Source organism: Anolis carolinensis, chromosome 5 (assembly GCF_035594765.1).
Source record: "Anolis carolinensis isolate JA03-04 chromosome 5, rAnoCar3.1.pri, whole genome shotgun sequence".
In the NCBI taxonomy this organism is placed as follows: Eukaryota; Metazoa; Chordata; class Lepidosauria; order Squamata; family Dactyloidae; genus Anolis; species Anolis carolinensis.
In genome coordinates, this window is record NC_085845.1 from 46646619 (window position 1) to 46662766 (window position 16148).

The window sequence follows — 16148 nt, forward strand, 5'->3', positions numbered from 1 at the left end:
TGAAACGTGAGGAGAGAATGTTTTTGGAACACGGCCATACAGCCCCGAAAACTCACAGCAACCTATCAGTGTAACTATTGTTTCAAGCATTCAGAACAGAAGACTAGGGGCCCTTCTGCACAGTCATATAATATCAATATATCAAGGCAGATATCCACAATATCAGCTTTGAATTGGATTATCTGAGTCCACACTGCCATATAATCCAGTTCAATGTGGATTTTATACAGCTGTGTGGAAGGGGCCTTGGAGTACATCTACACTGGAATGAATGCAGTTTGACAGCACTTGTACTGCCATGGCTCAATGCCATGGAATAATGGTCTTTAGCCTTCTCTGCTAAATAGTTCTGAAGCATCAAGAGCAGGCTTGGGTCAACTTGGGCCTTCCAGGTGTTTTTGACTTCATCTCCCACAATTCCTAACAGCCTAACAGGAAGTCCAAAACACCTGGAAGGCCCAAGTTTGCCCAGGCCTGCTCAAGAGTCTACAACTCCCAGGATTCCATAGCATTCTGCCATGGCAGTTCCAAGTGGTGTCAAACTGCAGTAGCATACACACTCCACTATTTTGCATGCTCAATAATTCAATAAAGGGGGCTGCTTATTAACGCCTCCATACCTTTCCTTTTCCAAACAGAAGCAAGAACAGCCTGAAATCGAAAATCCTACTATCGAAGAGTTTTGGCCTGCGCTGTCTGCCGTAGCTGCCACGTGAAGCCGAGAAGCGCTGATTGGCTCCTCATCACCATCACTGTTGGTTCGGGCGAGCGCTCGAGACGGTTAGCGGACGTAAGGAGGCGCGGGTGAGTGGCTGAGGGCGAGCTCTCGCGCCGGAACGTTCCACTCGGGTTGTTTGTTTTTTCGGAGGGGAGATCAGGGACGACGCTTTGCTGCTCCTCTTCCTCTTTTGGAGGGATTTTTGGAAGGGCCCATTTCTGTCTCCCCCCTTTTGCTCCTCTTGGCTCAGCCCTTTCCTGAGATAAAGACAAGGGGCCTTTTTGCATTCTGCCACTTTACCCTTTGGCTTCGGCCTTCACCTCTTCGAGCGGCTTCTCCCCTTCAAGGTTTAACTGTTTTTATATTACCCTTTCCGACCTAAGGCAACCCCCATCGCTGGGTTTTCTTGTCAATATTGTTCAGAGGTTTGCCTTCCTCTGGGGCTGAGAGAGTGTGACTCCCAAGGTCACCCAGTGGGCTTCGTGCCTGAGCAAGGATTCGAATTCCGGTCTCTAAAGCAGGCATGGGCCAATTTCGGCCCTCCAGGTGTTTTGGACTTCAGCTCCCACAATTCCTAACAGCCGGTAGGCTGTTAGGAATTGTGGGAGCTGAAGTCCAAATCACCTGGAGGGCAGAAGTTGGCTCATACCTGCTCTAAAGCCAAAGGGGACCACAGATTGAGAACCACTGCTTTACATTGAGGGTCATATTTTTTTGAAAAAAAAAAGTATACTGGCATGGGAATTTGTCATGAAATTATGTTGGCGATATGTGGATTTGTGGCACCTGGTGGCGCAATGGGCTAAGCCCTTGTGCTGGCAGGACTGCTGATTTTTAAGATTGGGTTGCTGACCTGAAGGTTGCCAGTTTGAATCCGAGGAGAGTGGGTGATCTCCCTCTGTCAGCTCCCCATGCAGGGACATGAGAGAAGCTCCCACAAGAATGGTAAAACATCAAACATCTGGGCGTCCCCCGGGCAACAAACTTGTAGATGGCCAATTCTCTCACACCAGAAGCGACTTGCAGTTTCTCAAGTTGCTCCTGACACAAAAAGAAATGGTGTTACTGGTGCCTGACATCAGTAATGGACTGGATGAGGGCTAACAAGTTGAAATTCAATCCAGACAAGACAGAGGTACTCCTGGTCAGTCAAAACAGAGATTTTTTTTTATCTTGTCAGAAACAACTTGAGAACTTACTGCAAGCCACTTCTGTTGTGAAAGAATTGCCCGTCTACAGAGACGTTGCCCAGAGGTTTCCTGGATGTGTTACCATTCTGGTGGGAGGCTTCTCTCGTGTCCCCACAAGGTAGAGCTGACAAATGGGAGCTCATCCAGTCCCATGGATTTGAACTGGTAACCCTCAAGTTAGCAGTCCAGCCGGCACAAAGATTTAACCCATTGTGCCACCGTGGCTCATTGAAAGGGGGAATCAGACTGTTGGATTACAGCCTGTGCTGCAAGGTTCTCAGCTTGTCGTTGATACTGGACTCTGTTGACCCTGGAGTGCCCGCGGTGGCCAGGACCTCCTTTGCACAATCAGAACTTGTGCGCCAGCTGCGCCCATACTTTGAGATGTCAAATCTGGCTATGATTGTCCACGCTTTAGTTACATCCCGACTACTGCAACACTCTCTACGTGGGGCTGCCTTTGAAGATGGTTCGGAATCTTCAATTGGTTCAGAGATTGGTCGCCAGATTACTAACTGTAGCACAGTTCAGGGAGAGGACAACTCCTATGTTATGACAGCTCCACTGGCTACCGGTCCGTTTCCGGGCTAAATACAAAGTGCTGATCATTACCTATAAGCTCTAAATGGTTCAGGCCTAGACTACTTGACAAATTGCATCCCCACTTACAAACCTACTCAGACACTGCGATCATTGGAGAGGACCCTCCTCTCAGACCCACCCCATCTCAAGTGTGGCTGGTGGGAACAATAGAAGGGGCCTTCTATGTGGTTGCTCCTTCCCTCTGAAATTCCCTCCCTACAGAAATAAGAACAGCCTCTCCACTCCTCTCCTTTTAGAAACAATTAAAAACTTACTTTTGCAAATACACCCCCGAGTCCCTTTGGGCAGAGAGGGTGGATTAAAAATAAAATTATTATTATTATTATTTATAATTCCAAATCCTCCAATAATTGCTCCACCACATTTCCCACCCTCCACAACTTGCTTTGACATTTTTATTATGTAATTTGTGACTAGACTAAATTTCTCTGGTATTTATTTATTTATCATGTCAGAAGTGAATTGAGAATAAAGTAATAATGTGCTAAAAAACCACAAACAAAGTTAAAAACCTGGCATACTAAATTTCCTTACAAGCAGTAAGAAAGGGGTTAAATATTTATTATGATGGTTACTAATAATAATAATAAGTTTATTTACATCCCGCCTCCATCTCCCCCGAAGGGGGCTCGGGGCGGCTTACAGCAAAATCAGATACAAAACAATGATAAAATAAAATATGAAACATCAAAGAACAATAATAAAAACCAATAATAATATATACACAGCTGTTATTAAAGTCTCCCGGCACATCTGCTCTACAAAATTAATGTAGTTTAACACCACTTTTAACTGCCGTGGCTCTATGTGATAGAATCCTGGGACTTGTGGTTTTAAAACTCTTCTCTGCCACAGAGTGCTGGTGCCTTGCCAAACTACAACTCCCAGGATTCTATAAAGTTGAGCTATTGCCTATTGGTGTCAAACTGAATTCATTCTGCAGCGTAGGAACACACTAACAGATTTTCAACTTTGCTGACATCTGATGTGAAAATCCACTCAAAAGCATTTTAAAGCATCACACTAGAATCTCAATAGAATCATCCAAATTTTAATCAAAACTGGGAAACAATGAAATAGCAAAAAAAATCAAAGTTGTGAAAGAACTGTGTGTAGTTAACAATTTTTCTGATTCAGCACCCAAAATTCAAAATAGCTACAATATTGGGAAAAATGTTTTTTTCCCCTTCCCAAACTACCCATTATAATAGTAGAAAGAGAGAAAATATCAGTATGGATCCGTGTAGTTGGTTTTTCAAAGGAATAAAGGTTAAGGCTGAAAGTATCTTTATTTTGTCAATAGTGAGTTAGGGTCGAGGTCAGTTTTCTCATTTCACTCTATATTTTTATCCTCACAGGAACTCTCATAGCAGTCGCCAAGTGACCTGAGTGAGTATTTGAAACAAGATCTCTACCCAGTTCAGGTGATACTAACCACCACATCCTGTGCGGTTTTTAATACTTTACTAGGTTATAAACGTTAGATACTGACAATAGGACACCAAGCAGTGGTTATCACCCCACCCAATTTCGAAATGCATATTCCTAATCCATCCATTAAAATGTAAAAGTACATAGCTATATATAAATGGCAAAGTTCCAATGGATTTAGTTGGACATCCACCACAATCATATCCATATCTCCTTGGAAATCAATCCAGTAGAGTAGAGGGTTTTGTGGACCGTCTAAGTCAGTGGTTCTCAACCTGGGCCCCCCAGATGTTTTTGGCCTACAACTTCCAGAAATCCCAGCCAGTTTACCATCTGTTAGGATTTCTGGGAGTTGAAGGCCAAAAGCATCTGGGGACCCCAGGTTGAGAACCACTGGTTTAAGTAATAAGTGTATCTAGACTACAGTTTAATTCAGAATCCAGAGCCTTTTTTTCTTAGTGCTGTTTAGAAATATAAATTTCCATAGGGCTAAATCCCAATGTAACAGCTGAAATAATATACCATATATATTCATATATAAGTCAACCTTATATATAAATTGAGGACAGGTTTTGGGGCCAAAATTTTGGATTTTGATATGACTGTGGATAAATCAAGAGTCATTCCTTGGAGAAAGTAAACCACTAATGCCCACAGATTTAGTTGGACTACAGTACTTTAGTTGGGACTAACTAAAACTTCTTCCATAAATTGAAAGCTACTAGAGGTCATATCCAACTCCCTACTAAGCATAGGCTCTGCAAAACTTGATGCTTTTTAGTTAACAGCTGTCCAGCTCTGCTTAAATTGCTCTAGCAAAAGGAGACTCCACTATCTCAATAGGCAAGTGTCTCTCCTACAACATAACAATTTTCATGATTATGAAATGTATCCTGATTTTCAACTGAAATCTGTTTAAACTTCTGTTTTTACCCTCTGGAATCACAGAGCAGAATCCTGTTTCATCATGTTCATTTCAAGCCTCCTGTTGAACCTCATTTTGTTTTGGCATAATCTGTTTATTCAAATTAATACTGGTACCTATGGTGCCACCTATATTTCTGTAAATTGATCAGCAAGCCCTCCGCACTCTCATTTCGGGCACTTATAAAAACGTTGACAGTGGAAAGCAAATTATTGTCCTGAAAAGTAACTGAAAGGGCCAAATTCTAATTTCGAATTACCCTTGGTCCACTTTTCTTTAGATATTTTTTTCCCTGGATTTTGCTTGTGAACTAATCTGAGTGTTGTTGGTGAGGGTTCTCAGGCCAGCACCTTCGTGGCAGATTACTGTATATCCTATAGCAGCAGTTCTTCTCACTGTTCTAGAAATAATTGGATCCTTTGAAACCTATTTCTGCTAATGAATTCAGTCTATGTTTCTGTGTGTATTTACAAAGACCTGTTGTGTTTCAGATGTTGTGGATTGTTTAACCATTTGTGACAGTCATTGTCTTGTGGCTCATATCAAAATTCATTAGAAAACATTAAAGATAAAATTCTAAGTGACACTTAGAATGAAGGCTGATGAAAAGAAAAATATAAATTTAAGAATATAAATAGTATTGCCACTTTATAATCCTGAAAAATGTTGTTAGAGGCCATTTGTTCCATATTATATTTAAATGGAGAAATATGTTTCGTATGGCGAATAGATATACTCATGTGCAAACCTAAAAAAGAATATCAGATTATGTAGCTAAAGCTAATTTTGATGATTGTGGAACCAGAGTTTTAAAGTATCTATTAATATAAAATAAACATTTTATTTGATATTTATTTTCCTAGCATACTCCTGTGTGTGCCATTACAATGTTACTGTTGAGCATTTGTTTGTTTTCTGTTTTGCATTCTTCAAGTTAAAGCATTTTCCTAGTTCTTATTTGTTTAGGTCAGGAAGAATGAGCCTGCGGAAACAAACTCCAAGTGATTTCTTGAAACAAATAATTGGAAGACCAGTTGTTGTAAAGCTAAATTCTGGAGTTGATTATCGAGGTATGTTTTTTATTTAGCCAGCTTGATATATTTACACCATATTTTAGTCAGGCCAAAGAACCAATATAAATTCTGATGGTACAGAAGGGCTGTGGAAAGTTCTCTGTTAGCATCAGTTGTCTTTTAACATAGTTTTAACATAATCCATAAATGAAAGAATAGCTTTTCTAGCTTTCAAAGAAGATTAGTCATATGACAAAAGTTCTGTATACTTTTTATTTTGTATCCCGAATGATAGAGAATGATATTATTGCTTTATTTGATAGGCGGTGTGCATTCTCATTATCTATGGCCTTCAGTTTGTCCATTCATTTTTGTGATGCAGTATTTACATGCAGTTTTAATGCGACATTTGTTAAAGAAAGGGTTTTATTGATTGATTTGATGTATATTTTGCTTGTTCTCCCAAATGTTTGTCAAAACAACTGTAGTTTTCAAATCTGAATAGTTCTGCGTTTACTTGTTCTAGGAGTGCTAGCTTGCTTGGATGGATACATGAATATAGCTCTGGAACAGACAGAGGAATATGTAAATGGACAACTGAAGAATAAATATGGAGATGCTTTCATCAGAGGAAATAATGGTACTTATACTTTACTAAGAGATACTAGATTGGGGTATATGTATGTCAGATGTTTTGAAGAAATGGTGCCTATCATCTTCACAGAGAAATACAAAAACTGCAGATAATAGTCTGCCTGGAAATCCTGCCAGTTGGCCTCTTTTCATCATATATTGGTGATGAAGATACTTTGCATATACAGTAGAGTCTCACTTATCCAACACTCGCTTATCCAACGTTCTGGATTATCCAACGCATTTTTGTAGTCAATGTTTTCAATATATCGTGATATTTTGGTGCTAAATTCATAAATACAGTAATTACAACATAACATTACTACGTATTAAACTACTCTTGCTGTCAAATTTGTTGTATAACATAATGTTTTGGTGCTTAATTTGTAAAATCATAACCTAATTTGATGTTTAATAGGCTTCTCCTTATTCTCTCCTTGTTATCCAACGTATTCGCTTATCCAGCATTTTGCCGGCCCGTTTATGTTGGATAAGTGAGACTCTACTGTACTTTGTGGCATTTTATTTGTTGTTGTTTTTTTAAACTGGGAAAAGAGTTAGAGATCAAGTTTCCCTTCATTTCTCTTCAACCTCTATATGGTGATGGGGCATATGTGTGTGTGTGTGTGTTTAATTTATAATTTTGTATGTTTGTTTGTGTGTGTGCACGCACATGTGTGTGGGTTTATATGTGGTTGGAATTCCCACTAGTTTTTTTCCCCATCTTTGCTGGAAATACAAGTGAGAAAATGGGATTGTCTTCCTAAGTGTTGTACCATTTCAGATAGTTGTAGTGGGAGGTAAATGAATGAGAGAGTGGTGAGAATGTTTGTATGTCAGTGTGTGTGTGTGTGTGCATAGTAAATTAATTTTCCATACAGAAAATTTCATATAAAATAGAATGGATAAAATCCAAAATGCATGCAATTACTACAGAATTCTAGCAGAAAAGATTTTCTCTTTGATACTCATTACAAGTACAGTACAATTTCACACAGGCCCCTTCCACACAGTTGTATAAAATTGACATCGAATTGGATTATATGGCAGTGTGGGCTCTGATATCCCAGTTCAAAGCAAATATTGTGGATTATCTGCCTTGATATTCTGGGTTTTATGGCTGTGTGGAAGGACCCACATTTAATTTGGGAACAAAGCAAAAAGCTGTTGGCCAAATTAAAGAGTTATGTTCCTGTTTAAACCTCTTACATTTTAACTAGTAAGTTTTAAAACTGCTTAGTATTTTTCTGGGTCTTGTTTTTTATTTCTAAGAATGTGGACTTCCTACTACTAAGATTTTTCATTCTGCTGATCTTATAAAAAATACCTCAGAACCATGAAGGAAGTTTTTGTGCAAATGTTGGCTCTGTTGTACAAATACAGAAAAATTGTCATGGTGCTATAATAGAATGACCCTATAGTAGTTCTGTATAAGTAGATGCATGAATAGATAATATTTTTATTTAATTTCCATTTTCTACTCAAGTGTAAAGTTTAAAATGCTCTTCTCATGTGTGAAATGGCACAATTTGATCCAGCTCGTCATTCTGGTAGAAATAATAGAGTTAGGGCCTTTCTACACAGCCCTATATCCCATAATATCATAGAATCATAGAATCATAGAATCATAGAATAGTAGAGTTGGAAGAGACCTCATGGGCCATCCAGTCCAACCCCCTGCCAAGAAGCAGGAAATCGCATTCAAAGCACCCCCGACAGATGGCCATCCAGCCTCTGCTTAAAAGCCTCCAAGGAAGGAGCCTCCACCACAGCCCGGGGGAGAGAGTTCCACTGTCGAACAGCTCTCACAGTGAGGAAGTTCTTCCTGATGTTCAGGTGGAATCTCCTTTCCTGTAGTTTGAAGCCATTGTTCCGTGTCCTAGTCTGCAGGGCAGCAGAAAACAAGCTTGCTCCCTCCTCCCTATGATTTCCCTTCACGTATTTGTACATGGCTATCATGTCTCCTCTCAGCCTTCTCTTCTGCAGGCTAAACATGCCAAGCTCTTTAAGCCGCTCCTCATAGGGCTTGTTCTCCAGACCCTTAATCATTTTAGTCGCCCTCCTCTGGACGCTTTCCAGCTTGTCAACATCTCCCTTCAACTGTGGTGCCCAAAATTGGACACAGTATTCCAGTTGTGGTCTGACCAAGGCAGAATAGAGGGGGAGCAGGACTTCCCTGGATCTAGACGCTATTCCCCTATTGATGCAGGCCAGAATCCCGTTGGCTTTTTTAGCTGCTGCATCACATTGTTGGCTCATGTTTAACTTGTTGTCCACGAGGACTCCAAGGTCTTTTTCGCACACACTGCTGTCAAGCCAGGCGTCCCCCATTCTGTATCTTTGATTTCCATTTTTTCTGCCGAAATGAAGTATCTTGCATTTGTCCCTGTTGAACTTCATTTTGTTAGTTTCGGCCCATCTCTCTAGTCTGTCAAGATCATTTTGAATTCTGCTCCTGTCTTCTGGAGTGTTAGCTATCCCTCCCAGTTTTGTGTCGTCTGCAAACTTTATGATCGTGCCTTCTAACCCTTCGTCTAAGTCGTTAATAAAGATGTTGAACAGAACCGGGCCCAGGACGGAGCCCTGCGGCACTCCACTTGTCACTTCTTTCCATGATGAAGATGACGCATTGGTGAGCACCCTTTGGGTTCGTTCGCTTAGCCAATTGCAGATCCACCTAACCGTAGTTTTGTCTAGCCCACATTTTACTAGTTTATTTGCCAGAAGGTCGTGGGGGACTTTGTCGAAGGCCTTACTGAAATCCAGGTAGGCTACATCCACAGCATTCCCTGTATCGACCCAACTCGTAACTCTATCGAAAAAAGAGATCAGATTAGTCTGGCATGACTTGTTTTTGGTAAATCCGTGTTGACTATTAGCAATGACCGCATTTGTTTCTAAGTGTTCGCAGACCACTTCCTTGATGATCTTTTCCAGAATCTTGCCTGGTATCGATGTGAGGCTGACTGGACGGTAATTGTTTGGGTCGTTCTTTTTTCCCTTCTTGAAGATAGGGACCACATTCGCCCTCCTCCAATCTGCTGGGACTTCTCCCGTTCTCCAAGAACTCTCGAAGATAATTGCTAGTGGTTCTGAAATAACTTCCGCTAATTCCTTCAATACTCTTGGATGTAGCTGATCTGGCCCTGGGGACTTGAATTCGTTTAGAGAGGCCAGGTGTTCCTGGACAACTTGTTTCCCTATTTGGGGTTGGAGTTCCCCCAATCCTTCGCCCATTCCATGTTGCTGAGGTTGAAGATGGCTTTCTTTTTGTGAGAAGACCGAGGCAAAGAAGGCATTGAGCAGTTCTGCCTTTTCCCTGTCCCCTGTCGCCATCACCCCATCTTCTCCTTGCAGAGGCCCTATCGCCTCCTTTTTCTTCCTTTTTCTACCAACGTAAGCAAAAAAGCCTTTTTTGTTGTTTTTTATGTCCCTGGCAAGCCTGAGCTCATTTTGTGCTTTAGCCTTGCGAACCTTTTCCCTTCAGGTGTTGGCTATACGTTTGAATTCTTCTTTGGTGATTTCTCCCCTTTTCCACTTCTTGTGCATGTCACTTTTGAGCTTTAGCTCAGTTAGAAGTTCTTTGGACATCCATTCTGGCTTCTTTGCACTTGTCTTATTTTTCTTCTTTGTTGGCACTGTTTGCATTTGCGCCTTGAGTATTTCACTTTTGAAAAACTCCCATCCATCCTTAACTCCCTTGTTTTTTAATATTGGTGTCCATGGAATGCCGCTCAGTAATTCCTTCATTTTTTGGAAGTCAGCTCTCTTAAAGTCGAGAATGCGTGTTTGACTTGTCTTAGTTTCAGCATTCCTTTGTATTGCAAACTCCAGGAGCACATGGTCACTTGCCCCTAAGGATCCAACCACTTCAACTGTATTGATCAGGTCTTCCACATTTGTTAAGATTAGATCAAGAGTTGCTGATCCTCTTGTTGCCTCTTCTACCTTCTGGACCATAAAGTTGTCTGCAAGGCAAGTGAGGAATTTGTTGGACTTTGTACTCTTGGCTGAGTTTGTTTTCCAGCAGATATCGGAATAATTGAAATCGCCCATGACTACTATATCTCTTCTTTGTGCCTGTTTGGTCAGCTGTTGACAGAAGGCTTCATCAAGTCCTTCATCCTGACTCGGAGGTCTGTAGTAGACACCCACAACAAGATCTTTTTGAGTCCCGGTTCCCTTGATTCTTATCCAGATGCTTTCTAGCTGGTTTCCCAGATTACAGTCTTGCATTTCTTCTGCAACGTAACTGTTTTTGACATATAAAGCTACTCCCCCTCCTCTCCTTTTTGTTCTATTTCTGTGAAAGAGGTTATAGCCCTCAATGGCTACATTCCAGTGATGGGAGTCATCCCACCAGGTTTCAGTGATGCCTATGACATCGTATGTGTGGTGCTGTGCTAAGAGTTGGAGTTCGTCTTGCTTATTTCCCATGCTCTGAGCGTTGGTGTAAAGACATGTAAGCCCCTGTGACCTCCCCTTGAGCTGTTTATTTGGGATTATTGTGCTCTCCGTACTTGGTCCTTGCTGTGTTTGTGCAACCCTCCGTTTAGCCTTTTGGCGGTTCCCTGTGGTTGTGGGTAATATAGTGTTCGCCAGGCTGTTGTTCCCCTCCCCCAGTGGATCTAGTTTAAAGTGCGCCTGATGAGGTTTGTGAGTCTGTGTGCAAAAAGATGTTTTCCTGCTTGTGTGAGATGCACCCCATCACTTGCCAATAGGCCATCCTCCTGGAAGAGTAGACCATGGTCAAGGAAGCCAAAATGCTCCTCTTGGCACCATTTTCTGAGCCAGTTATTGACCTGTACTATTTTTCCGGCCCTTGTAGAGCCGTGTCCTACAACGGAGAGGAGGGATGAAAAGATCACATGTACATTATACAGTTTTAGCTTTGTTCCCAGAGCTCGAAAGTCATTTGTGATCTTTTGAAAAGTATGCCTAGCGGTGTCATTGGTACCTACATGAATCAACATAAGGTGGGGAGGGTGATGGGGCTTTAGGAGCCTGCTGAGCCTCTGAGTGATATGGTGTATTTTTGCCCCCGGGAGGCAGCATGTTTCTCGAGCCATCCCATCCGGTCTGGAAATGATGGCTTCCGTTCCTCTAAGGAGGGAGTCACCTACTACCAAGACCTGTTTCCTTTGAGGATTGACAGGGTCCCTTTTGTGCAAGACAGTGTGTATGTCCCCTGAAGAGTGTTCCTGTTGAAGTGAATCATGCAGGTGTAAAGTGTTGTCCTCCTCCTCAACATCCCCAGTGCATTCATCAATGACAATCCATTGAGATACATCCGAGAGCCCATTACTCTCCCAAGGATGTTCCTGTTGCTCCTGGTCTACGATTGGGGATGGAGCATTTGCATGATTACATAAGTGTGAATGTGGTGATGCACTGTCCCCGTCCGGGCTATCCCCTGCGCATTGATCAAGGGTGGCCCACTGAGTGGTATCTAAGAAACTGTGGTCCTCCACAAGATGTGTTTCCTGATTGTATGTTAATGGTGTTAGAATTTCAAATCTGTTGTGTAAATGCAGCTGAGCAGAGGAGTTCTGCGGAGGCTGCCTGGTCCTGTGTCTCCTTCTATGGGTGACCTCCTTCCAAGCCTGAGGGTTGTCTACCTGTGAGTTGATCTCCCCATAAGGTTCCTGATCATGTTCATGGTGGTGTTGGTGTGATGCAGGCTGCAGATCTACAGCAGTGTGTTGTGCAGTGTCCAAGAAGAGCTCGAGTGCCTGAATGTCCTTAAGGGTCTTAATACGGTGCTCGAGCTGTTGGATCCTCTGCTCCATCAGAGTCATCTGTTTGCATTTGGAGCAGATGTAGTTGACTAGTTTTTGTGTGAAAAAGCAGAACATGCCACAGCTGGTGCATGTGGTGGCAAGTATTTGCTGTTGGTCCATCTCTTGGTGAGTGAAGTGACCGAGGAGGATTGTGTGTGTTATGGGCAGAATGCTATCCCCTTCCTGTGTGTGTATTTTTAAAGTTGTTTTGTTTATTGTATATACTGTAAGAATGTGTTTTGCTGTAGTGGTGGGTTCGCGAGCGCCGTCAGGCGCGAGCGACGCTGGCTCAGAAAGCTTCAACAGGAAGCCAACACTTTCAATAACAATAGCCTTGCCTCACCTTCCAAACAATGGCAGAACAGCAAGCCTTGATTACAGCTAGCCCACACTCAAGAATCAGCCCAGACTCAGGTTTTTAAAGGTAAAAGAGTCCAACAAACACAGGTTTTTAAGGCTTTTAAGGCTATCTAAGAAAAGAGTAGGCAATCTAAGAAAAGAGTGCACACTCTCAGGTTTTTAAGGAATTATTAGACAGGCCTTACCTAAACCAAGGAGCAAGCTGCTTTCCTGCTTCCTCTCCTCACCTCTGCGTGAACTCTCAAGGTGGAAAATCCCACAATATCTGCTTTGAGCTGGGTTATCTGAGCACACTGCCATATACAGTAGAGTCTCACTTATCCAACGTTCTGGATTATCCAACGCATTTTTATAGTCAATGTTTTCAATGCATTGTGATATTTTGGTGCTAAATTCGTAAATACAGTAATTACTACATAGCATTACTGCATATTGAACTACTTTTTTCTGTCAAATTTGTTGTATAACATGATGTTTTGGTGCTTAATTTGTAAAATCATAACCTATTTTGATGATTAATAGGCTTTTTCTTAATCTCTCCTTATTATGCAACATATTCGCTTATCCAACGTTCTGCCGGCCCGTTTATGTTGGATAAGTGAGACTCAACTGTATCTCAGTTCAAAGCAGATAATGTGGGATTTTATTCAGCTGTGTGGAAGGGCCCTAGTGAAATGAAGTTGATATATCAGTCATATGCTGCTAGATCCTCAATGTATCTTAATTTTTTTTCCTCTTCCTTTCAAACAGTGTTGTATATAAGTACACAGAAGAGGAGAATGTGAGCCTACAAGAAGATGAAATATTTCGTTTTGCAACTTTAGTTTCTTAAAAGTTTTGTTTATTACCTGTAATCCTTCAGTGTACAAGATTATTACATTGTGCCATAAAGTTACATGGTCTGTATAAAAAGTTGATATTTTTATATGTAAAAACAAATTGGAACTTTTTCTTAGTTTGGAACAATTTTTTCTGTTGCGATTTGAAATGAAATAAAAATGGAAAATAATCTGACCTGTTTATTCTGTAAAGCTAATTTTAAGCAACATCTGATACTCATATGAACTGATCCATGTTGAGGAATTACACCACACTGGAACTTTTCTTGGGTTGCCAAGGTGTCAAAAGTAGTCCTCCAAGTTTTTGGATGACCGAGAAGGTAAGACAGTCTGTCCAATATTAAAAACACAGTCTAATTTCTTAAGCTGTACTAATTAAGTAAAATGTTCAGTTGCTGATTGAAGTTAACCCACAAAAACCTTGGCTATGGGATTGTAACGGTGACAATCCTACAATAGCAAGAACTTGGAAGGAAATGCCTGGGATTAACACTGTGCCAGCTGTAGAAAGCACTAAGTGAGAAAGGGAGAGGCTTTGCTGTTTGTGTGCCAGCACTCCATATCCTGGCAGCATTTTTCTCTCCTGGTTGCCATTAATTCTGTTGTCTTTCTCTCTTCATCAGTGAACTATGAGGCCTCACAATATAAAAGGTTTAGGGATTTAAGCCCTTGAATCTATTAACCTTTATTTTTTAAAACCATGTTTTAAATACCTGGCATTTTCAAATAGAAACAAGAAAATGGATTTGCAGTTTTTCTTACAATATACACAGAGGTGATCTCTATAGGATTGGACTAGTCAAGATTTCATCTCATGGATTTATTAGTCATTGTTGAGACCACACCACAAACTCCTTTCTGCCAGACATAATCAATTAGATACTTGGATTTTTAAGCAGAAAAAATGAAGGAGCAGTGGGAAAGGAGCTTGAAGTCAGAAATTATGTCTAGCAGACTAAATTTAGAAAACTTAGTCATTACTAACTATATACTTAAAGCATTGAAATCTTATTTCTTGCAGATTCCTGAAACTAATATTTTTCCCAAAAAATGAGAATAAAAAACAGAAAACAGTATCTAGAAATGCGTCTTGGTCCTCTTTCAAATACTTCTAGGCTATACTGATATGCTAATACTTGGCTTTAATTTCCCTTAAACTCAATGGGCCTCACTTCTGAGTAGAATTGTGCTGCTAGAGAAGCTAAAGTAAACCAGAAGAATATAATACAGAGCTTAAATTGCTGTCTTGATATCAAACTTCAAAAATACTCTGCAAGTATTGTCCATCGTGATGCCTTTTAGAAGCAGCACATACTTTACCGTAGGCATGAATGAACACTAACAATTGTGTGAACATAACGTCTCATCTCCCTATACTTTCTAAGGGCATCTAATACACAAAGGGGAACACCAACTCTTGAAGACGACAAATTAATAATTGTTAACTTAGTAACATTAAACATTTCCTCATGCTTTTACTCAGAATAAAAAGAGACAATTGTATAGTATGGTTCAATAACTTTAACTTTTTGGCACGGCCTTAACAGGTCTGTTGTATAAGCAAAACCCTATGTTTGCTCTATCAGTATCTTTTAAAAGAAAAAAATGAATGTTTTTTAAAATTTTATCTTTTTGTAAAAAGATAGCAAGCTTTGTCCCTTCAGCTTCTCCAGTGGTTCCTGGAAGCAACTGTAGCTTGATTATCCATCACTGAAATTCTTGGAACCAAAGGTGTTTTGAAATTTGTAATATCTGTATTTGCATATATGTATACAATGAGATATGTTGGATATGAGACCCAAGCCTAGACACAAGTTTCACTTATGTTTCACATACACTTTATACCAGGCATGGGCAAACTTCAGCCCTTTAGGTATTTTGGACTTCAACTCCTATAATTCCTAAAGAATTGGAGTTAAAGTTCAAAACACCTGGAGGGCTGAAGTTTGCCCATGCCTGCTCTATACACATAACCTGAAGGTCATACTATATTCGATAGGTAAAGGTAAAGGTTTTCCCCTGACATTAAGTCTAGTTGTGTCCGACACTGAGGGTTGGTGCTTATCTCCATTTCAAAGCCAAAGAGCCAGCGTCCGTAAACACCTCCAAGGTCACGTGGCCGGCATGACTATATGGAGTGTCACCTTCCCGCTGGAGTGGTACCTACTGATCTACTCACATTTGCATGTTTTCGAACTGCTAGTTTGGCAGAAGCTGAGGTTAACAGTGGGAGCTCACTCTGCTCCCCGGATTCATACCACCGACGATTCAGTCAGCAAGTTCAGCAGCTCAGAGGTTTAACCCGCTGTGCCACCAGGGGCTTCTATATATACGATATTTTTAATAATTTTGATCATGAAACAAGTTTGTGTACATTGAACCATCAAAAAGTATGCTCAGACTGTAACCTATTTTACTTATTATCTATAACAGTATATGAGTGCAATATTTGTCCTAGCTACAAGCTGTTTCATTTCACAATTATCTTCTCCACAGTTGTTTAATCTTGTCAAAACTTTAAGAGCTTGTTTGAAGAGCCATGACCCAGATATATATGCACTGCAATGCATGCATTCCTCAAGACAGCAGTTGGGGATTCACATTTTCACCTGTGTTGCATTGTGGGAAGCACAGTGTCCATCATAATATCGTAGCA

The 16148-nt window shown here is 40.8% G+C and overlaps 1 protein-coding gene across 6 annotated transcripts; it reads left to right on the forward strand.

Annotated features, from left to right (window-relative positions):
- The first annotated feature begins 689 nt into the window (after positions 1-689).
- On the forward strand, positions 690-13667 carry lsm6 (LSM6 homolog, U6 small nuclear RNA and mRNA degradation associated). 6 transcript variants are annotated; one of them, XM_003221693.4, is made up of 5 exons: positions 690-804; positions 3870-3900; positions 5834-5937; positions 6407-6520; positions 13404-13667. In XM_003221693.4, the coding sequence occupies exons 3-5, from the start codon at positions 5844-5846 to the stop codon at positions 13436-13438; spliced, it is 243 nt and encodes an 80-aa protein (XP_003221741.1). In that variant the 5' UTR covers positions 690-804; positions 3870-3900; positions 5834-5843; the 3' UTR covers positions 13439-13667. The 6 variants fall into 6 exon arrangements, with proteins under 6 accessions (XP_003221741.1, XP_016849586.1, XP_016849585.1 ...); XM_016994097.2 differs by having other exon boundaries at positions 703-804; positions 5819-5937; XM_016994096.2 differs by having other exon boundaries at positions 712-804; positions 3870-3935.
- Positions 13668-16148: the final 2481 nt, after the last annotated feature.